The sequence below is a fragment of the Myotis daubentonii genome, chromosome 19 (genome assembly GCF_963259705.1).
Source record: "Myotis daubentonii chromosome 19, mMyoDau2.1, whole genome shotgun sequence".
NCBI classification, from domain to species: Eukaryota; Metazoa; Chordata; class Mammalia; order Chiroptera; family Vespertilionidae; genus Myotis; species Myotis daubentonii.
In genome coordinates this window covers 6,819,220-6,842,214 of record NC_081858.1, presented here as the reverse complement: position 1 = coordinate 6,842,214, position 22,995 = coordinate 6,819,220, and the positions used below count along the sequence as shown (strand labels likewise).

Sequence of the window (22,995 nt, the reverse complement as noted above, 5' to 3'; positions counted from 1 at the left end):
TTCAACCTGCCTCTATGAAACTTTCACCTCTCATATCACAGAAGCAACTCTGGAGGCTGTTCTTCACAAGGGAGAAGACGGTTTTTCCATCACTCAACAAGGGGCTCGCTCCCCAAGGACGCCAGCAGCGTTGGAAGCTAATGGCTAAGGGGGCCTCGAGGAGCCTGAGCTCCCAGACTGCACTGTTCGCGACTTTGCAAGATAACCTCACAATTAAAAACCTGCCCACTCCATTCCCAGCTGTCCGGCTGTACTCACTTGTTGTACAGGTGCTTTTTCCCCCTAATGGAAGGAATGAAACGGAAAGCCAAAAGCTTTTAACTTTCCTTCCATGAGTCTCTCATCTTGAAAAGAAATGTTTTCTTCAGGACAAAGGCAGTAGAGGAGTGATTTCTCTCCTTTTACAACACGTTTTATATTACACTGGCCTCCATAAAGCACCTAGTAAGAAAGCCAGATAAGATGTTGCATTTCTTTGAAAATTATTTAAAATAAATTTCCCAAAGGCAGGTTATGTTTGAATGAGGTGTCTTGATTAGATAACCACGTCACTGGAGGAGAAGAGTACTTTTAAGGAGCTATATTTGTGTAGGGGTAGAGCTGAAACTGGCTCACACGTCCAATGAGAAGCAGCAGCAGTCAGACCTCGTACATGAGAGTATCAGCTGAAGTGATGACAACACAATGCTTTACACAATTAAGGAGACATCTTCACAACTGTTCAACTTAAGTACTATGGTTTTTAGATATCAAGAAAAACACAGTTGTACCTTAACATCTGTTGAGAAAATAAAAATAAATATGCTAATGAGAGGCAAACAACCAACAACTCAGCCATCTGAACAGTCATGCAGTTTAGGAGTAAATCCTTGTGTAACCTGGCATATAAGTTTGTCATCTGCACATGCACACCATTGTTTAAAAAAAGAAAAAGCCAATTATAGTGTATTAGTCAGGAGCACAGCCTGCGTCACCTGTAATTTAGCTAATACCAGAGCCTGCTCCGTGGAAACTCCCGCTGCTCAGAGAGAAGCTAAAGGAAGGAGAGACTTGCCAACACCAACTCTGACAACAGGAGAGGAGCTGAAACAAGGCCGCTGCTGCCGCATCTGAAACAGCCGGGACCAGGCAGGAGCCACACTTCCCAGCAGAGGGAGCTGAAACCCCTCGGCCGCTACAGAGGCTGGCGAGGCCTATAACTCTTCTTACCGAAACCTCATTATCTGCACTTTGAATCAAAACTACTAGAATTCAAAACTGTTGCTTCTAAGTGGACTGAAGATTGAAGATAAGGCGCTGTGGCCACGGAGGTGGAGTCCCCTCCTCTATGACTGACATGTCGAGGGGACAAGATCCATGACGAGTCCACTGGAATCTGGTTTTGCTACATTCTGTTCCCAATTCCAAAGAGAAACTATGTCCATCCAAGACCAGGTGTTTGGCCCATTCTCCCAGCGACTCCTTCGCCAGGGAGCTGTATCTGCTACAGAGAAAACACACGAGATCGTGTGGCGCTGCTTACAAAGTCCTGTACGTGAGGAACTCTTTCATTTTCTTGGGGATTGGCAGTGCCAGCACTTGGTAGGTGGTGAGGAAACTTCGGAGGGCTTTCCGGCATAAGTGCTTCAGTGATGACAGGACCCGGGGAGCTGTCCAGAACTGGACGTGACCATCCCTTGTCCTGAAACAAAATGGAAACCAATGCATTAAGACAGACCTTGGAAATACCTGTTTCCATTGTGACGGACACTGATGTCTCTACTCCGACTTGCACTAGCAGGAGACTCGGGAGAGTGAAATGTAACCCTGGCTGCTGAAATGGGTGTAAAAGCTGTGGTGCTGAATAATTAAGGCTGCTAAGAGGATTGTAAGACTCTAGACACCTCTGACACCAAGTGCTCTCTGCCAGCACAGCCCTTTCTAAATCACACTGAGGCCACAGGAGGGAGGACGCCACCTCCTGAGTTATAGATGGTCCCTGAGAGGTGGTCTCTGCAGGAAGGGTTTCCATAGAAGCTCTGCATCATCTTAGTGGATGCGTCCTCGCGGCTTGCTCCATAAGCTGTCATGAATTGTAACTCTTCAATGATACTTGGATTAAATATTAAGAATAAATGACAACCTATAGTGGCAGAATAGGATATTAGAGTTTTATGTAATCTTGCATTTCCTTAAAGCCTTCCTTGCAGGCAGGAAAACTAAATGCTTTCTTTCCTTAAAAAGCTCCATGGCACACGCAGCAGAAATGGCTGCCCATCTGGTTCAGCTCAGATACTTACCCTGTGGCAATAACTCCACCGTGTGGGAAAAATGTGCAGCAAAGACCATTGGTCATGGGAGCAAATGCAATTGGAGTTTTCAGTTCCAGAGCCCAGATCCTGAGGAGTCTGGATGAGAAGGAAAAGCATGTTTGCACATTAGCAAACCTGGGGCCAGACGCCACAGTGACGTGCGAGCGCCTGCTCCGTGGCCACATACAGAGAGCCTCTTGTTACCTGTCATCCGCCACAGTGGCGAGGTACAAGCCTTCTGGAGAGAAGCACACAGATCTCAGGGAGCTAATGTGGACATCGCTGTCATCCATGGGGGGTTCGAGCTGGGCGTGGCTGAGGAGAAAGAAACAGGACAGTAAGGAGTGATGGCCACCCCTCACCCTTCACCTTCACCCCCAGGCAGGAGGCCAAACTACCTGGCTATGAAAAGGCTCAGGACGCATCTTGTACCCCATATGGAAAACCTTGGGACTTGCGGACTAGAAAAGAAGACTGGAGAAAAGTGCATTTACTAAGGCTCCCAGTGTCTTACAGAGGGGGCCGAAGGTTGCTAACACTCCCTGTGCTAGTTTCTTTATGCAAAGTAGGTCAGCCCTCACTTGAATGCCACGGTACAAACTGAAAGTCTTTTTTATGCTCAGATACATGATAATTATAGGACTACCTATTATTCGCTTCACAAAACAACAGAGATAAAGGAGAAAAATAGACCAAAGTTGTGCAAACATGAAAATTCATTATGGAAATAGCAGTTTCGATAAAAGGATCGTTCTGAACTTGTTACTACAGTTATTAGTAAATGGAAAAAAAAGAGTCACTTTGAGGTTTCTTAATGCTGAATCCAAAGAAGTCAAGTCTCACTTAGCAGGAAGGTTGAAGGCACTTGGGTCTAATTTGAGAACTTAATTGACAAGAAAGCATTACTGTACACCAGCCTCAGAATAAGCACTGAACCCATCGTGTCTTTTACCCAGGATGCCCCTCCCATGCCCCGACTCTAAAAGGGACATGTCTCATCCAACACAGGTTTCTCAGTCACCCCACAAGGAAGCCGTAAGCAGGGATGCGGGTCCTTACTGGAGTGACCTCAGCCTCTCGCCAGTGTAAGGGTCCCACATGATCACGTTGGTGTCGTAAGAAGCCGTGACAAGCAAGGCAGAGTCAGGGGAGAAGTCACAAGAGACAACACTGCTCTGGTGGCCCTCTAGCTTCCGGATTAATGTGTAGGACCGCATGCTCCAGAGGAAGACCTGTGGAAAGCGACAGGGGCCTGGTTAGGGGCGGAAACATACTATTTACAATGTGAGCAGTGCCCACTTCAGGCCCCACGGCCAGAGGAAGCCACATCCCACCCTTGCTTCTACAGCTCTTCTAAAGTGTATCATAGGCTTAAATAAAGTAACAGTCCGCATTCTCGTGGTGCCTAACCAATGGACATGCTCAAGGAGGAGCAAACAGGGCCAACCTCAGGAAGATTGCCAGCTAACATGGGTCAGTAGAAGCTTCCGAGTTCTGCTTTTGAGCGCTGTTTGCAAGCACGCAGTATGTGTGGATGCAGACCTAAGCCACATGCTAGCTTGTCCCTTCATTTAATACCAAAAAAGGGGTCAGAGTGAACTCCGGGGCTACCAACACCCGAATCGGCCGTGGCATTTCACACCGTGTGCTTCAGAGCCATGGAGCTCTGCCCCACCCTGCACCTCGGACACAGCTCATCACCTTCAACATTCCTGAGAGTCTTACAAATAGGCTTTTATTTTCTTTCCTTTAAGAAAACTCTCACTTTCACATAGTTCCAAACCTCCAATGAATGACTAACCACCTGGGCTGCACCAAACAGTGCATTAACTTTCCCAAGTCAGCCACAGCACACAGCTCCATGCAAAACTGTTCCCAAAGTATTCTTGGGTTTCTAATACTTCTTTAAAAATAGCAGACAGGATGTCAGGGCAAAGTTCAATAAGTAGCTGTACATTTTATGATCTGAAATGAAAAGCCTAATTAGGTAGCTATAAACTAGATGGTTCAAAGGAAATCTGGATCCATACATGGGTTGCAACTTTTGAAATCGTAGACTCTCTACAGGGAAAAGAAATTTAAAAAGCACCCCTTTCCCATTTGTCAAGACAAACAGGCCTCCAATGAAGATAGCGATCTACGTAAACTTAACCTCCTCTTTTGGCTCATGTCGAAGTGCAAATCAAAAGGGAGGGATGCAGGAGGCAGGGTTTGAGACGCTTGGCTTACTTACCCTCTCACACACAAGGCGGCTACAACACCTCCAGGGCTTGCCGAACCAACACAACAGAGGAAATAACACCTGATGTGTGAGACTTACCGACTTCTCTCCAGCTGCAGAGCAAAGCATGCTGCAGTCCGGGGAGATGGAGCAGCAGTAAACCCACTGCAGATGGCCCGACAACACCTGAATCTGTTTACCTGGCAGACAAAGGGGCAGACAGTGAGCGGTCTCAAACCACGAAGCAGGAAGACTGAGGGTAGTGATGGGCCACCCACCCAGTTCTCTAGCAACTGAGTGCCACCGCCCACTTTTTAATGCAGAGAAAGCAATATGACAAAACCTGCCATTTAAATACCTGAAATCTATTAATATGATATTCTAACACCCAAGGGAAATCACTGCCCACTGCTTCACCAAATTCCACAGGATCATCAGGATAAACGGTGTAGACAGATCAGGTTCGATAGATCCCTTTGATAGCAAAGAACATTCTTCTCCAGTCCCCCAACCACCTCAATTATACTTAGAAGCATCCTTCCGAATTTGAGAGTGTGTATCTTCACTTCTCTCTGTAATGGTTTCCCCTCGCCACGAGGTTCCCACCCCACACCCTCCCCCTCGCGCCCCCCCCCCCCCAGGTGTCTGGATGAGCAATGGTGCAGTTACTAGGGCCACGTGTTCTGGAGTCAAGCGAACTTGGGCTTGAACTCTGGCTCCACTGTCCATTTAGCACACAATCCTGAATCACTCACCAACCTCTCCAGGTTTCAGTTTTTGTAAAAAACAAAATGCCCATCCATAGGGAAATGAGTGCATAGAGAGTGTAACAGGTGGATCCACCCTGTTAATTCATATTAAATTAAGAATCTAGATTTCCCATGGAGTATCTTTAATGAAAAAACAAGATTCAGGAAAAAAATATAAAGACTATGATTCCATTCTTATGGAAAGAAATATGGAAGACTCTTAGCATGGGCTACACGAGATTACAGGGGATTATGGAGGAATTCAACCTAAGGGAGAATTAGATGGCAAGGCTGGCGTGGGTGGGAATCAAGCTAAAAGAAAAGGGAAAAAACTTTTAAAATATTTTTGTTTTGTTAATCCTCACCTGAGGATATTTTTTCCATTGCTTTTCAGAGAGAGTGGAAGGAAAAGAGGATGGGGGAAAAAGAGAAACATTGATGTGAGAGAGTCACATGAACTGGTTGCCTCTCACATGCACCCCGACCCCCAATCAGGGGCAGAGAGCAAACCCACACCCAAGTATGTGACCATGACCAGGAATCAAACCTAAGACCCTCCAGTACTTGGGCCGACGCTCTAACCACTGAAAAGCCCCAACCAGGGCAGGAAAAAAATAAAATAAAATAAAATAAAAAATAAACATATATGCTATTTTATTCTTTAAAATATATATTTTTTATTTTAAGAATATATATGGACATTTATAAATTTATGGGTATATGTGGATAAATATAAATTTTTAAGAGTCAGTCATGGTTTCTCCAGCTATCAAACAAGAACAGTACACCTGCCCTGAGGTCGTCGTGAGTGTTGAATAAATTAAGGCACGTCAGGTAGGGCAGGGCCCAATACCTGGGAACACTGTCTTATTCCCCTCCTCTTTGAAAAGCCCTAATAATTGGTCTAGTGATTCTGCCCACTCTGTCACCCGCAGCTTCCCAACCACCAAGTGATTTTCAAAGCCACTTCCAGAACCTGCCTTCCACGGTGGCACTGCCTCTGAATAACCCTCGGTCAGCAGGCCTAGCTTGGATGGTATGACTACGAGCCCCACCGTCACGGGAGGAACTGGACAGAGGTCTCTTAGTGACGAGGGGCCCTCAGGTGAGGAAACTGCATGCACCTCCTCCTCAGCTGTTCTGACAAATTACTGGACTTGTTTCTAAGAGGGAAACAGACAGGCCCCTCTCATGGTTTAGAGAACAGCCATGGCTCCGGCAAGAGTGCGGTGCCTTTGCATCATCAGGGATGAGTGTGTCTCTTCATGAACTGCCCGCACCACCATTTCCTCTTCCCACCTCCCTCCAGCCTCCGCGTGCCCACCCAGGTGGGAGAGGAATGACCTGTTAACGAATTCCCCTTCCCGGTGTCACCTTCCAGTTCGAGGATCAACACCAGAGACGCGCGGAATTCTTCACTGGGCTGCTCCTCTATAATTCTGTTCCAGGCAGAACTGCGTAAAAGCCGACCCCCTTGAGCCTGAGAGAATTCTTCTAGACCTCGACTCTACTTCACAAAGAAACTTTACTTCTAACAGGAAGTGCCCGGGAGGATGACTTCCTCTAGGTCAGCGGTTCTCACTGGGGAGACTGCCCTCCACGTGGACACTGGCAATGTCTGCACACACTGTGGTTGTCAGACTGCAGAGGGTGCTGCTGGCATCTACAGGGTAGAGCCCATAACCAAGAATTACGCGGCCCAAAATGTCAGCGATGCCATGGTGGGAAAGGTATTCTCCATCACGGCATTTTCAATAAAGGTGAGATCAACAGTGGCAAAAACTGGTTCTATTGGTTTAAAAAAATCTCAGTTTTTTCCTTACAGTGTATAAATATGTATTCAATCAACAGATAGATATACAGAATTAAAATCTTCAAGGGATGAGGGGGAATGATTAAGAAAAAATTGTCGGAAAAGGCTCCTAAAGAAACAAGAATAGAAAAAAAGATGGAGAAACACTACTCTGGGTAAAAATGACACAGGGAAAGGAGCAAACGGTATTTTAGGAGTCCCCGGGAGTTCATCCCCTCCATACCATGCTTATTCAGGTCCCAGATGCGCAGAGTCTTGTCCCGAGACGCAGAGACCAAAATCAAACTGCCGCTGGGTGTGAAGCTCAGATCTCTCACAACATCTTGGTGGCCGGAAAGATTCAAAAGCAGGAGCCCTGGGGGGCAGCAGGAGCGCTCAGTCAGTGGGAGAGACGGCACCTGGTCTGCCCGGCACAGCTGCACCCCTCAGCTGACTGGGGGGCCGGGGCCCCTCAAGCCCCCGATGAGGACACGCACACGAGCCTCCAGGACCACAAGGTCCAGCCAGAAACGACCTACCTGTCTGCACCTCCCAGATCTTGATCTGACCATCGTTGAGCCCCGTAGCGAGGATCAGGCAGGAGGCGTCTGGCCCTGGGGGATGGTGGCGTGCCCAGAGCTTCCTGCTGGGTGGCGAAGGCCACGGGCTGAAGGCCAAACCCCACACAATCTGCCCACAGTCCAGAGTCTTCTCCTTCGGGCTGCCTCGCCCTTTTGTATCATTTTTGCTGCTTCGGCTTTTGGCTTCAAACCCTTTAGGGATGCTGGGGAGGTAGAGAGTTCTTAATGAGTACGAAACTGTCACCAAGTGAACCCCCCTTTCATCCTGGGTATCTAAGACTTGAAAGTCCTGGCAACAAGCTGGGCTTCGGTGAATTCTGGTGTGACTTTTCTTTTTCGAATTCGTGTAACAGAGGCTTCCCTGGCCTTGGCTCATCCCATCTGGGACAGCCCTGCGACGGGGGCCTGCCTGTGGGAGCAAGTCCTCTGGGGGTGTGGGAAAGGAGAGGCGCACTCAGCGTTTCCCACGGGGAAGCAAGCACGCGGCAGGTCTGCAGCTAGCACAGAACTGAGCGCCTCGCTAGCCGTCTGCAGCTCTCCTGCCTGAGGAGCCTCCCATCTCTAGAAAGCAGCAGGGAATATACCCTTTTCCTGCCCACACCTGGCTTGGTACACACTGATTTCTGCCTTCGCTCACTATGTTCCAACCAATTAATAAGGCTCTTTCATTTACTTCCAACCAGCAGGATAGTCCAGAGAGAAAGAACCCATAGAACCACTCAGGGGTGCACTGAGCAACTGGACCCTCTTCCTTTAACTTTCTACTTTAACACTCGGTCCCTAACTACTGGGCCCTCCACCACTCGCCTGGCAGCCAGTATCTCAAAGGCATGAGCAGTTATAGACAGCCGGCGGCTCAGCCAGAACACCTGACGTTTCCTGCCGGTGATGCACTTGATCAGTGCGAGCATGAGGTCCTACTTTCCTACGTGACCCTGACCACAGTCTGGGGTATATCAAACTAGGGGAAATGGAGATGACAACGCTGGAACTGAGTTCCATGAGAAATCCTAGATCACAAATATGTAGCGAGACCTTTTTAGGTACTACATTTGTCCCCAAAAGGAAGGAAATCACATGTTTGTCAGTTGTGTGGTTGAAATAGACTAAAAACATTTAACCAAGCTCACCTATAAAGCTAGGAGGGATGGAACCTTTGGCTCTAAAGCTCTATTAATCTAAATCAGAGGTCAGCAAGCTCTGCCTAGGCCAGCAGCCTGATTTTATAAATAAAGTTTTAGTGGAGCCGAAACTGGTTTGGCTCAGTGGATAGAGCGTCGGCCTGCGGACTGAAAGGTCCCAGGTTCGATTCCGGTCAAGGGCGTGTACCTGGGTTGCGGGCACATCACCAGTGGGGGGTGTGCAGGAGGCGGCTGATCGATGTCTCTCTCTCATCGATGTTTCTGGCTCTCTATCTCTCTCCCTTCCTCTCTGTAAAAAATCAATAAAATATATTAAAAAAAAAATAAGTAAAGTTTTAGTGGAATACCAGCACGCTCATGTGCTCACCTGTTTCTACGGGTGTTTGATGCTCTAACAGCCTAGCTGAGTGCCGCTGACAGACATACGGCCGACAAAACCGAAACTATTAACTATCTGGGCCTTTACAGTAAAAAATTGCTGACCCCTGGTCTAAATGGCCCAATATAGTCTGAGATTTTGTTATTCTGACAAAACATGTGGAGGTGATAATGAGTATCTTTTAGATTGGGCCTGCCCAACCCACACAAGGCCCCACACACATCGCAGACCTGCCTGGCCTTGGCACAGGAGCCTGAGTTTGCCATCCAGGGAAAAAGCACGTAAAAGGCAGGCTATGGAAAAACTTTACAGGACGGCGTGACCCTCCAAAGTTATATTTGTTTTATTTTTTATAAAATCCTAATTTCTGTATTTGAATTAAGGGATACTTTTATAGCTACTTTATGCCAAAGAAATTAAGGCACATTAATATGTTAAATCATTTGAATATCATACATTTAATTTCTCTAGAAAGATACTAAAATCTCCACCTTAGGGGTAGAATTGACTTTCCTGTGGTCCCCAAATCAGGGGCAGATCTGGAACCAGAACATAAGTAAGTCTTGGGTATCCTAGCTTACTGCTCAACAGATCCCCTGGACTTCTGAGTTTGTCAATGAGTCAAGGGATGAGCTACATGGGAGGTGGGGAGGTGCAGCTTGAAAAGGGGTAACTAGGGGCAAGGTAGGTTCATTGGGAGAACTTAACTTCACTGAAATTAAAGTTTTTAAAAAGTTTATTTCTAAAAGTATTACAACTATTTGGTTAGTATCAATTACTTGCTCCATATCAAAAGCACACATGACATTTTAAAATGTGTAACAATCCTGGGCCTGCCCAGCGTGGTTCAGTGGTTGAGCTTGACCTAAGAATCAGGAAATCAAGGTTCAATTCCCGTCAGAGCACATGCCCAGGTTGTGGGCTCAATCCCCAGTAGGGGGCGTGCAGGAGGCAGCCTATCAATTATTCTCTCTTTCTCATCATTGATGTTCCTATATCTCTCTCCCCCTCCTCCCTTCCTCTCTGAAATCAATAAAATATTTTTTAAAAAGGTGTAACCATCCTAAGAAGATCATAAATGCCCCAGACTCCTCCTTTTTTAAAGGACTTAAATTATTTTGAATTATAAAAATAACAGAAATGTGGGGAAAATTTGGAAGTGAGGCTATTAACAGTTAATATGGGAAGACTATATTTACCTATAATACTGTATATATTTAAGTACAAAAATCACTTTTAGGAAAAAACATATATTTCATTTTATGCTTTTTAAAAAATCCTCATCTGAGGATATGTTTACTGATTTTAGAGAAAGGAACTGAGAGAGAAAGAGAGAGAGAAACATCGATTGGTTGCACCCAACTAGGGACCAAACCTGCAATCTAAGTATGTGCCTGACCAGAAATCACCCACAATTTTTTTGGTGTACAGAACGATGTTCCAGCCAATTGAGCCACCTGGCCAGGGCCATTTTATGCTTGGGTCCCGGGTTCGATTCTGGTCAAGGGCACATGCCTGGGTTGTGGGTTCCATCCCAAGTAAAGGGCATGCAGGAGGCAGCCGATCAATGATTCTCTCTCATTACTGACGTTTCAATCTCTGTTTCCCTCTCCCTTTCTCTCTCTGAAATCAATAAAAAAATATACTTAAAAAACAACAACAATAAATGACCTTGGCATTATTTAACTGACTATAGAAGGAACCGAAAATCACGACTAAAAAAAAAAACCAACACAACAACACACACACACACACACACACACACACACACACGGAAAACTACAAGACATTGAAAAAAAGAGAGAGAGGAAGATATACGCAAGTGGAAGAATATACCATGTTCATGGATTGGTAGAATCAACATCATTTAAATGTCCATATTGCCCTGACCGGTTTGGCTCAGTGGATAGAGCGTTGCCTGCGAACTCAAGGGTCCCGGGTTTGATTCCGGTCAAGGGCATGTACCTTGGTTGTGGGCACATCCCCAGTGGGGGGTGTGCATGAGGCAGCTGGTCGATGTTTCTCTCTCATCAATGTTTCTAACTCTCTATCCCTCCCCCTTCCTCTCTGTAAAAAATCAATAAAATATAAAAAAAAGAAAGATTTAAAAAAAGTCCATATTACCCAAGACAATTTACAGATTCAAGGCAATCCCTATTAAAATACCAAGAGCATATTTCACAGAGCTAGAACAAATATTCCAAAAATTTATATGCAATCAAAAAAGACCCCGAATAGCTGCAGCAATCTTAAGAAAGAAAAACAAAGTTGGAGGATTCACAATACCAGATTTCAAGTTATACTACAAAGGCACCTAACTCAAAACAGCTTGGTACTGGCATAAGAACAGATATATAGACCAATGGAACAGAACAGAGAACCCAGCAATTGACCCAAGTCATTATGCTCAATATTTGACAAAGGAGTCAAGATAGTCTCTTCAATAATGGTGTTGGGAAAATTGGACAGATATATACAAAAAAATGAAATTAGACCACCAACTTACACCATACACCAAAATAAACTTAAAATGGATAAAAGACTTAAATGTAAGACATGAAGCCATAAAAATCCTAGAAGAAACCATTGGCAGCCAAATCTTAGACATCTCTTGTAGCAATATGTTTACGGATACATCTCCTAGGACAATGGAAATTAAGGAGAAAATAAACAAATGGGACTACATCCAAATAAAGAGCCTCTGCACAACAAAAGAAACCATCGATAAAATAACAAGAGTGCCCACCCCATGGGAGAACATATTTGGGTTAACCTCCAAAATCCACAGGGAACTCATACAACTTAACAAAAGGAAAATAAACAATCCAATTAAAAAATGGGCAAAGGACCTAAATAGACACTTCTCCAAAATGGACATAAAGATGCCAAGAAACATGAAAAAGTACTCAAAGTCACTGATCACCTGAGAGATGCAAATCAAAATGACAATGAGGTACCACCTTATACTTGTTAAAATGACTATCATCAACAAATGAACAAACAACAAGTGCTGGTGAGGATGCGGAGAAAAGGAAACCCTGTGCACTGCTAGTGGGAATGCAGACTGGTGCAGCCACTGTGGAGAACAGTATGGAGTTTCCTAAGCAAATTAAATATGGAACTCCCATTTGACCCAGTGATCCCACTTCTAGGAATATACCCCAAGAAACCAGAAACACCAACCAGAAAGGATATATGCACCCCTATGTTCATAGCAGCACAATTTACAATAGCTAAGATCTGAAAACAGCCCAAGTGCCCATCAGCAGATGAGTGAATTAAAAAACGGTGGTACATCTACACAACAGAATACTATGCAGCTGTAAAAAAGAAAGAACTCATCATTTGCAACAGCATGGATGGAGAAAGATAAGTGTCACATGATCTCACTCATATGTGGAATCTAATGAACAACATAAACTGATGAACAAAAATAGACCCAGAGACATAAAAACATCGAACAGGCTCAAACCTCAGAGGGAAGGCAGGGGAGGGTGGAGGGAGAAAGAGATAAATCAATGAACTCATACGTGTATATGCATAACCCATAGACACAGACAATAGGGTGGTAAAGGCTTGGGGGAGAGGAGGGTGGAAGAGGGCAATGGGGGGGGGGGGGAAGGACATATGTAATACTTTCAACAATAAAGATTTATTAAAAAATACACACAATTTTTGACAGCTGCTAAAATATATAAAAATTAGGGACCCAGTGCACAAATTCGTGCACCTTGAAAGGAACTGTGGGCAGCGAGGCTGAGGTGGGCACAGGGGCGGGTCTCGGCCCATCCTCCGTGCCCCCACCCAGCCCCTCCTGCCGCGGCCCCCAGCCCCCTGTCTGCTGGCAGGTCTGCTACCACCACCGCTGCTCCTACACGCTGAGGGCGCCGGCCTCGCTCACACCCGCTGACGGCGTGGAGCCATTGGGGCCAATGCCAGCAGCCGATGCGAGCAGGGCCGGCACCAGCAGGGCTGGCACTGTCAGTGGGTGCGAGCAGCAGCTACTGCCCTGATCACCCCTCAGGAGCAGGGGGAGATGGAGAAGCCCCGAGGGGCGATTGGGGCTGGCAGCCACCACTTCACCCACTGACGGTGTGGAGTGATCAGGACCTGCATGGGGCGCCAGCAGTGAGTGAGAGCAGGGCCGTTGCTGGCAGCAGGTGTGAGCAGACCAGCGCCGGCAGCAGGTGCAAGCACCAGGTGGGACCACGGTGTGGGGGAGCAAAGAATTTTCAGTAACCACCAAAGGCTTGCCCCGATGACAGTGACTGGCGCCCCGCCTTGGTCTGGTGCCCCCGCTCACCTGCTCCACCATCCTGCCATGGCTGATGTCTGCCATGTTTCCCACTGTGCCGCCTGCTGCCAATGCCCGCCATGTTCTGAGTGTGTCGCCTGGTAGTCAGCGCACATCATACCGACCGGTTAGTTGGTCCACCGTTTGGTCTATTTGCATATTAGAGTTTATATAGAGAGAGAGATGCCATAATGTCCTTAACCATTGTCTCATCACCCAATTTGTAACTGTTTCTGATTTTTAACTATATAATTAATTTCATGATGAAAATCAGTGCATATAAATAGATAAGCCTGTTTCTGAGATTCCTAAATCACTGGAAGGACATTTTTAAGGTCTTTGATGCCTATTGTCAAACAGACTTCCTTCCAGAAAGTGCACAAATTTACCCCTCAACCCCAACAGTGTACAGAGAACTTATCTCAGCAAACTCTCATCAGCTTTACCTATTATCAAGGCAACGCATTTCAGACTAAACTTCTAAAAAACTTAAATCTAATATACAACTTCTAAGAAATGCCTAAAGCAAAACAAATGAAAGCCTCAAGGGCACAGGCTGTGTGTTTGGTTTATTTAGGATTCTCGCCCCTGGCTCAGTTTTAGGCAAAGAAGATTTGCAACAAATGTTGGCTGAAAACATAAATGCAGACAGAGTTACCGTGGGACAAATGAAAAATGCAAATGCTGGGCCACTGACTGGGGGCTCAGAGCTATCAGACCCTGGGACCTGTCCAGCCCAAAGAAAGAAAAATATCAGAAACTAAACGTGGTAGATAATGAAAAGACAACACCCTATTTTAAAATGGGCAAAGGCTCTGAGGAGACAATTCTCCAAAGCAGATATACGAAGGGCCAATAAGCACATGGAAAGGTGCTCAACATCAGTGCCCATCAAGGAAATGCAAATCAGAACCACCCTAAGAGGCCACTTCAAACCAGCCAGGTCGGCTGGGCTACAATCACTAAGACGGACAACAGCAAGTGTTGGGAGGATGTGAACATTTCTTAAACTCACACATTGCTGGTGGGATGGTAAAACGGTAGAGCCACTTTGAAAAAATCTGATAGTTCCTCAAACAGTTAAAAACAGAAAACATATGAAATCATATTGAGACAGACAGTAAGCCAGGACAAATGGAATAGGGAAACTGAGGCAGTTAGCTGAACAAACTCGCAAAGCAATTTACAGTAGATACAGGAGGTCGCCTTCCTAGAAATAACATCTAGGCCTCAGCTGTATGCCAGCCTCCAGACCAAGAAAAGCAGCAAAACCAGGTGGGCGACACCAGGACCAGCCACGATGACTGACAACTCCCAGCCCTAACACTGACCAATCAGTAAAGACCAGAACCTGGATGGACACACCGAGAAGACTGATGAATATTCTGTGGAGACCCTCCCCTGAGACCTTCCCGCCTTTGAGATAAAGTCTCAAGACAAAGGACCCAGGGCGTGCTCTGGGTCGAGGGCAGTGGTCGCCAACCGGTGGTCCCCAGACCACTGGTGGTCCGTGAGGTCCGAAGGGGCTGGCAACCACTGGTTTAAGGAAACCTTTGGAGCAGTGGGCCAACCGGTGGTCCGTGAGGTCCGAAAAGTTGGCAACCGCTGGTCTAGGGAGCAGCCCCTGCCATTCCTTCCCCTTCTCTCCCCCCCAGCATGCTTCTCCTACACCCCAAAGGACCAAGACTTGCACCTGGGGAGCAATGGGCAGCGGCAGCTCAGTCATCAAAGGCTAGTCCCCTGAACATGTTCCCCAGGCGCCCTTCTCGCTGACTTCCCAGAGAGCTGAGGAGCCCAGCCTCGGCTCTCCTGCTGCTTCTGCAATGCCGGGTCCTGTCTTGTTTTGCGACCCCAGCTTTAATAAATGTTCCCTCATAGTCATCCGGGCTCGTGTTGTGAAATTTTTCCTGCACCAAGAACCACCAAGGGCCAGGTCCCCTTTCTGGTAACAACATGTCCACACAAAGACTTGTACATAGATGTTCATTGCAGCATTCTTTTGTAACAGTCAAAGGTGAAAACAACCCAAATGTCCACTGATTGATAAATATGTAAACAAAATGTGGTTGTCTCCATACAATGGAATATTTGGTAATGAAAGGAAATAAAGTACTGATACATGCATCAACATAAATAACTGAAAACATTAAGTGAACAAAGCCAGTCAAAAAAGTCTACGTATTATCTGGTTGATATGAAATGTTCAGAATAGGCAACCTATAACGACAGAAAGTAGATTAGTGACTACTCAGGGCTGGCGAGTAGAGGGGTTTGGAGGGTGCTGGCTTAGGGATGTAGGTTTCTTTTATTAGTAATGAAAATGTTCTAAGATTAGTCATGGTGATAGATACACTTTAAATGGGCAAATTGTATGGTGGGTAAATTATCTCTCAATGAATCTGTTTTTAAAAACTTGGGGCTAACGTAATCTCGATGGAATTAATTTTCCCACGTCCTGCACGTGGGGCTCTGTGAGTCCGGTGACGGGTTCCTGAACTGTCCCGCCGTTTCCCTCTCCTGTTCTCGGGCAGCAAGACCCAAGAGCAGGTAGCAGTTTGAATAAGCGCTCTCGTTCCTCGGCGCGTGAGGACTCCCTTGTGCCTTGGGAGGCCAGAGTACTTACAACTGCTCCTCCAGCGGCCAGGGGATCAGCTTGACAATGCAGTGTCCTTGCGACCAAGCAAACCAGGAGCCATCTGGGGAGAAGGCCACACTCCAGGTTTCACAGCTCGACTTCCAATCGAACTGGTGGGGGCGCCCGGGCTTGAGTTCGGCCAGCAGCAGCGGTTCCTCTGGGACAGGAGACAGCATGCTTCAAACCAGCACTCACTTCCCTCCTCGCCGCCCTGACTCAGACCCGGAAAGCCACGGTCTCGCCATGGCACGGGTGGGATTCTGGGAGGGAACTGCCACTTAAATGACCTGGGGCAGTAACAGTAGCCAAAGGCCACATTCCACCGTGGTTACTCAGCTCTGGCACTCCCCTCTGCTGGTTACCCATGACTCAGTAACCTTTGGAAGGGTAAACCCAGTGACCAGAGGCCTCATTTTCCTATGAATGCCTGAAGAGGAAGAAAGGAGGGGACCAGATCAGGACTAGCCCAGGCAAGGCTGTTAGATGGTGCAGATTAGGAGGCTTTCAAATGTATTTAAATTCTCCTCAAAAGAGCCCGCTCCTGGGAGAAAAGAGTTATCTGAAACTCACGCCCCCCCCCCCCCCGCCCCCACCCCCCCCATCATCAAGACTAAAATAAAATGTTCAGCACTTGCCCTGCTTCCTCTTGCTTAGACCAGAGTCATGCCCGGAGTAGCTCATGTCACAGCTGGACTCCTTTTCTGCTCTGGAGAATCCCACCTAGATTAGCAAATGGGAAGCGTACCCTGATCTCACACTATCAGAGAAGAAATACTTATTCCTCTGCTTATTTCATTCTCTCCTGTAATAGCCAATTTCCCTCTGCGCCTCCCCGCCTGCAGAATGTAAGCATCTTTGTTCAGAAACAGCAAGACGATTTAATCTTTGGGTCTGTCGGGCCTAGGTCGGCACCTTGTGAGGAGTTAAGTGCTGGGAAGGTGCTTCTCCAGCAACAGGAAGGGCAGGCCCTGGTTTCATTTCCTCCTCCACTGGAAGGTCTCCATGGCTGGTGAAGCTCGTAAGTTAAAGGCCCTCGGAATTGATTTTCTGACCACAATGATGTGTAATGGTGACACATACTAATATAATAACTGGCTTCCCTCCTGCATGAGGTCACTTCCTCGTGTGTATGTTCCACTTTAACAGTTCCGAGACTTTGACCCTTTTATAGCCGTTACCAGATAGAAACTAACTTAAGCACCCCATAGTTCATATCTCCTAGGACACATCTTGATGTCTTCTCACATTTTGACCTCCATGATCTCAGGATATGTCTCACAAGTGATGCTGTTTCATGGTTACACAGGCAGTATTTTTTTTCTCAGTGATACATAGGCCAATATGATCCATATCTTGGATTCAATGAAACAGATGGTAAAGATGCACATATAAGTGCATATAATTATATCAAGGCTTTGGTGGCTTTGCCATTTAAGGAAGTTTCCTTTATATTCATTCCCTGAGGTTCTATATGTAAATCTAGGTTTTAAAATATTAAGTCTACACTGGTGTTTGTAGAGACCCCGGTAATTCCTCCTAGAAATTTGTGTTTGTACACGTGATCCTTTCGTTTATATCATTATTTTTCTGTAGAAGCATATTCCTCTGAATGGGAATGTTTACATGACAAGAATATTTTACTGTATATTTTAAATCCAAAACAGATCTCTTAAAGTTATGCAGCAATCCTGCAACAGCTCCTTCCAGATATTTCCATATGGTGACACAGCCCTAATCTGTTAATGCCTTCTACATGTAGCCCAGTGGTTCTCAACAGGGGGTAATTTTGCCCCCTGGGCACACGTGGCAATGTCTGGAGACACTTTTGTTGTCATAACTGGGGGTGGTGCTACTGCTATGTAAGGGGTGGAGGCCGTGGGTGCTGCTAAGCATCCTACAATCCAGAGGTCAGCCCCCACATGAAGCGTTTTCTGGCCCAAAATGTCAGTAGTGCCGAGGCTGAGACCCCGTATGTACACAATACTAAATGACACAGACAATGGCAAATTTCATGACTCCATCCGGACTATATTTACACATGGTTCACTTCCTCCCCATGCACACTAGCCATCCTCTGGGACACCACAGAGGCTCTACATAATATGAAAAGGGGTCATCCTTGACTTTTCTCTTTTCTTCACCTCCCAATCCAAATCCATTAGCACAGTGGTTCTCAACCTTCTGGCCCTTTAAATACAGCTCCTCATGTTGTGACCCCAACCATAAAATTATTTTCGTTACTACTTCATAACTGTAATTTTGCTACTGTTATGAATCGTCATGTAAATATCTGATATGCAGGATGGTCTTAGGCGACCCTTTTAAAGAGTCGTTCGACCTCCAAAGGGGTTGCGACCCACAGGTTGAGAACCGCTGCTTAGTAAGTGCTATCAAATCTTTTTCCAAGAGACTTGGCAAACCTGACTTCCCTTCATCTCCATGGCTACTATTCTAATCTATGCAACATCATCCTCTCTCTCTCAGCAGCCTTCCAACTGCTCTCCTAGCTCCCGCTCTGGCCCCTACCATCCATTCTCACCTTCCAAAGTAATCCGCTCCAATCACTCTTAGACTAAAATACAAACTCCTCATCCTGCCCCAGAGTCCTGCAGAAACTGGCCCCTGCCTTGTCTCCCACCTGGGCTTCTATTTCTCTTCTTGCTCCTGGCTCTAGCTTACTAACTAGCCTTCTCTCACCCTTCATTAGTTCCAACCCCAGGACCTTTGCACCAGCTATTCTCATCCCCAGGAATGCCTCTGGGGCTGGTGCCTTCTCTTCATTCAGGTCTCAGCTTAAATGGTAGCTCCTTAGAGAGCCCTTCTCTGACCCCCAAGTCAATCTCTGTCACAACTTCAACTTCTCACTTTTCTTTCTTTTTTTAAAAAAATTTATTTTATTGATTTTTTACAGAGAGGAAGGGAGCGGGATAGACAGAAACATTAATGAGAGAGAAACATTGATCGGCTGCCTCCTGCACACTCCCTACTGGGGATGTGCCCGCAACCAAGGTACATGCCCTTGACCGGAATCGAACCTGGGACCCTTGAGTCCGCAGGCTGATGCTCTATCCACTGAGCCAAACTGGTTAGGGCTCACTTTTCTTTTTTTTAGAAACATCAATGATGAGAGAGAATCATTCATCGGCTGCCTCTTGCACGCCCCCTACTGGGGGTTGAGCCCACAACCCGGGCATGTGCCCTTGACCGGAATCGAACCTGGGGCCCTTGTCCACAGGCCGATGCTCTATCCACTGAGCCAAACTGGCTAAGGCTTCTCACTTTTCTTTACAGCACAATCACTAATTTGATTATTAACTATCTTCCCCAACTAGGACATCAACTCCACGGGAGCAAGGACCTTGTATGTTTACCCCCAGTTCCTAGCAGAGTTCCTGGCAGAGAACAGGCAGTCAGTAAATATTTGTTGAATAAATATACATGATATACCTTCCTTATATATATATAAAATGAAGCCCCTTAAACTATTATGATGCCTGTGCCAAACATTTCACATGAAATGCTTCTAAACATGAGCTATTCCCAGATTTCACACTCTATTTCTGTGATTTGGGGATTTAATCTCTTGCTATTTCAGGCTCAGGAATCCAGGAGCTAAAAGAAGAAAGAACCCAGTGACTCCTGTCTCTTCATTTCTAGAACGAAGGAAATTCTGAAGGGAGAGTCTGGGCCCCAACTGAAATTGGCTGCTGGGAAAGAAAGCCGCAATTAGTGCAGAGCTTACACAAGCAGAGCCATGGGGATCCAGCTTCATCTGGGACTGCACCTGCCATGGCCCTTCTTGGTGAAAGAGATCAGGGTTTTCTAATTAAACACTGGGATGTGTGTGGACACACAGGCTGAATGGAAAGATATTCATGATGGGCCCTGTCTGTGAAAGGAGATTCGCCTTAACATGGAGATGGAAGCTATGACTCCAGGCAGCAGAAAGCAAGGTGATTGGTTCTGCCTCAGGATCATTACATTACCAGCGTTTCTCAACCTGTGGGTTGCCACCCCTTTGGCGGTCAAACAACCCTTTCACAGGGGTTGCCTAAGACCATCCTGCATATCAGATATTTACATTACGATTCATAACAGTAGCAACGAAAATAATTTTATGGTTGGGTCACAACATGAGGAACTGTATTTAAAGGGCCAGAAGGTTGAGAAACACTGCATTAGATGGTCCATCGGCCTGGGAAACGCTGCCTGGCGGGCCCCAGATCTTTGCCTGGCTGTCCCATCTCACCCTTCAGGGCTGGTGCTGATGTTGCCTTCGCAGAAGCCTTCCTGGCTTCACAATCTAAAGTGGCCCAGTTAGGCTGGCTGGTGTGGCTCAGTGGTTGAGTGTCGACCTATGGACCAAGGAGGTCTTGGTTCAATTCCCTGTAAGGGCACATGCCCGAGGTGCAGGCTCGATCCCCAGTATGGGGTGCGCAGGAGGCAGCTGATCAATGATTCTCATCATTGATGTTTCTCTCTCTCTCTTTCTCTCTCTCTCTCCCCCCCTCTTTCCCTTCCTCTCCAAAATCAATAAAAATATATTTTAAAAAATAAACAAATAAATAAAGTGGCCCAGTCACTTTCCTCTCACTCCATTAAATTTTCTTTATAACTATCACTCATCTAACTTTTCTTGATGGCACTTGTCATTTTTATGTATTTATTGTCCATCTCTTCCCCATCCCCAGCCCAAACTTATCTGTTCATGGCTATTGGGCTGTGCTGTCCAATACAGTAACCACTAGCCACACGTGGCTACTGACCAATGAAAACGTGGTGAGTCCAAATTAAGATTATGCATATAATATACATCTCCTCTTGCAGACTTAATACCAAAAAAAGGCCTAAAATATATTAGTAATCATGAGTACATATCGAAATGATGTTTTAGACATGTTGGACTGACAAAGATATAGTTTTAAAATTAATCTCACCTGTTTCACTTTTCTTATGCAGCTACCGGAACATTTTAAATTACGTATGTGGCTCACGTTTCATTTCTACTGGCCAGTGCTAGCACAAGCAGGTACTCCACAAATACTTGTTGAATGAATAAACGAACTCCAACCACTGCTCTGAAGATACCCACTCTTGTCCATTGTAACCCCATGACAATAGGCTTGATTCAGTTTAAAAGAATGTAAAACGCTCAGGCTATTTTTTTTTTTTTCCACAGTAGCTTGGCAGCTCTCAACAGCTCTGCCCACACCCCGAAACACAGTGGTCCATCACTAGGAAAAAACCCTGAACTGGAAACAGATTCGTGCTAAAAAGAGAAGCTCGCTACAGATCGCTTTCAGATTTAACGATTAAGGGGTCAATGAAAATGACAGCGGAAGCTATAAAAAGACTCACAGACGATTCTGGCGAACAGTCGGGGCCATTTAGAGAGAGTCCTGTGCGGAACAGGCACTGAAAAGAAAGCCCTTATCTAGATGGGAAGGCCCCAGGTGCCTCTACACCTTCCACTGAATGCCTGGCTCCAGCAAACAAAGAGCTGTCACTTCCCGAATTAAAAAGTTACACTACCCCCGGGAACAGCCTGGGACTGCAACCTCCCACCCGCAGCCCTGCCCCGCCAGACGAGCCGGGGACCGGCGTCCACAATCCAGGGCGGAGGAAGCTGGACCCCGCCGGGAGGGGAGCACAGGAGCTTCTGGAACACGTGCCGAGCCCCAGGCCTTGACCCGGCTTAGCATGGCTGCTCTGGGAGCTGCCGTCAGCAGGGGGTTCACGAGAGCGTGAAGTCTCCCACCATAAACCCCCCGCACACACACCCCGCTTCTACACGGGTGGGTTTTCGGGGCAAGGTGTTTGGGAGGACAAGGGGCACGTCCTGAGGTTTTGCCTTTGCACAAGGGCACCCTCCTCCCCACGGAGGTGACAGCTCGCGGGAGGCTCGGGGGCGGCCACTACACCCCGAGTCCACACTGGCCTCGGTGACAGCCGCCGGCAAGGGCCCCCCCGAAACTCAACCCTCCGCACACACGCCGGGGCCCGCACCCCGGCCCCGCCCCGCCCCGCGAATCCCTCTGCACTGGGAAAGGCTGGGGACATAAATGTTACATATGTGTTTTATGTGTGTTACATATATTTATGTACATTTACTTTTGTTTTTTAAATAAGGGCCCCAGACCCCATTTTCACGAGGAGGCAAGTTTGGGAAGCGCCCACGGAGGCAGGAATTTTTCTATCCGTTTTGTGAATGTAAAACTGACACTTGGGGGGCCGGGGGGCCCCCGACCGCACCGTTCGTCAGGAGCAGCGCGACTCCCCCCGACCTGCGCGTGCGGCACCCGGCACCCGGCAGCTACCCCCTCGGGCATCACCCCGCGTCCCACCCGGGACCCCTACTCCCCGGGCTGGGGGTCCGCGCCGCGCGAGGCCCGTCCTCCGGTCCTGCCGGCGGCGGGGGACGCGGCGGCGGCGCTGACAGCGAAAGTGAAACAAAGCTGGGAGCCGCCGCCCCCCGCGCCCCGCGCCCCCGCAGCCCGCGCACGGCCCCGGCGGCGCCCCCGCGTCCCCTCCGGGCCGCGCCCGCCCCCGCCCCGAGCCCGGCGCCCCAGGGGCCCCACTCACCTCCGGCCTCCATGGAGGACGTACGGCCGCGGCAGGCGGCGCCTCAGCCCCCCGGGCCGCCGGCCCTCATGCCGCCGCCCCCGCCCCGGCCCCCGCCCCGGCTCCTCCGGCCCCCGCTCCCCCGGCCCCCGCTCCCGCCCCGGCCCCGCCGAGCCCGCCGCCGCCCGGAGAGCCCATCAGCTGCTTCCCGTCACGTGGCGCCGGGCGGGAGGGCGGGGGCCTGTGGGCGGGGCCTGTGGGCGGGGCCTATGGGCGGGGCCTGTGGGCGGGGCCTGTGGGCAGGGCCTGTGGGCGGGGCCGGAGCGGGGCCGGAGCGGGGGGCGGGGTCT

General features: G+C 47.8%; 1 protein-coding gene across 3 annotated transcripts; it reads right to left on the bottom strand.

Moving 5' to 3' along the window:
- Positions 1-720: 720 nt before the first annotated feature.
- WSB2 (WD repeat and SOCS box containing 2) lies at positions 721-22,803 on the bottom strand. Of its 3 annotated transcripts, XM_059676129.1 has the most exons (10): positions 22,667-22,745; positions 16,327-16,511; positions 16,073-16,241; positions 7,593-7,837; positions 7,298-7,429; positions 4,612-4,712; positions 3,351-3,523; positions 2,496-2,606; positions 2,280-2,387; positions 721-1,681 (listed from the first exon to the last, which is right to left on the bottom strand). In XM_059676129.1, the coding sequence occupies exons 2-10, from the start codon at positions 16,448-16,450 to the stop codon at positions 1,519-1,521; spliced, it is 1,326 nt and encodes a 441-aa protein (XP_059532112.1). In that variant the 5' UTR covers positions 16,451-16,511; positions 22,667-22,745; the 3' UTR covers positions 721-1,518. The 3 variants fall into 3 exon arrangements, with proteins under 3 accessions (XP_059532112.1, XP_059532114.1, XP_059532113.1); XM_059676131.1 differs by lacking the exon at positions 16,327-16,511 and having other exon boundaries at positions 22,667-22,803; XM_059676130.1 differs by lacking the exons at positions 16,327-16,511; positions 22,667-22,745 and having other exon boundaries at positions 16,073-16,260.
- Between the last annotated feature and the right edge of the window lie 192 nt (positions 22,804-22,995).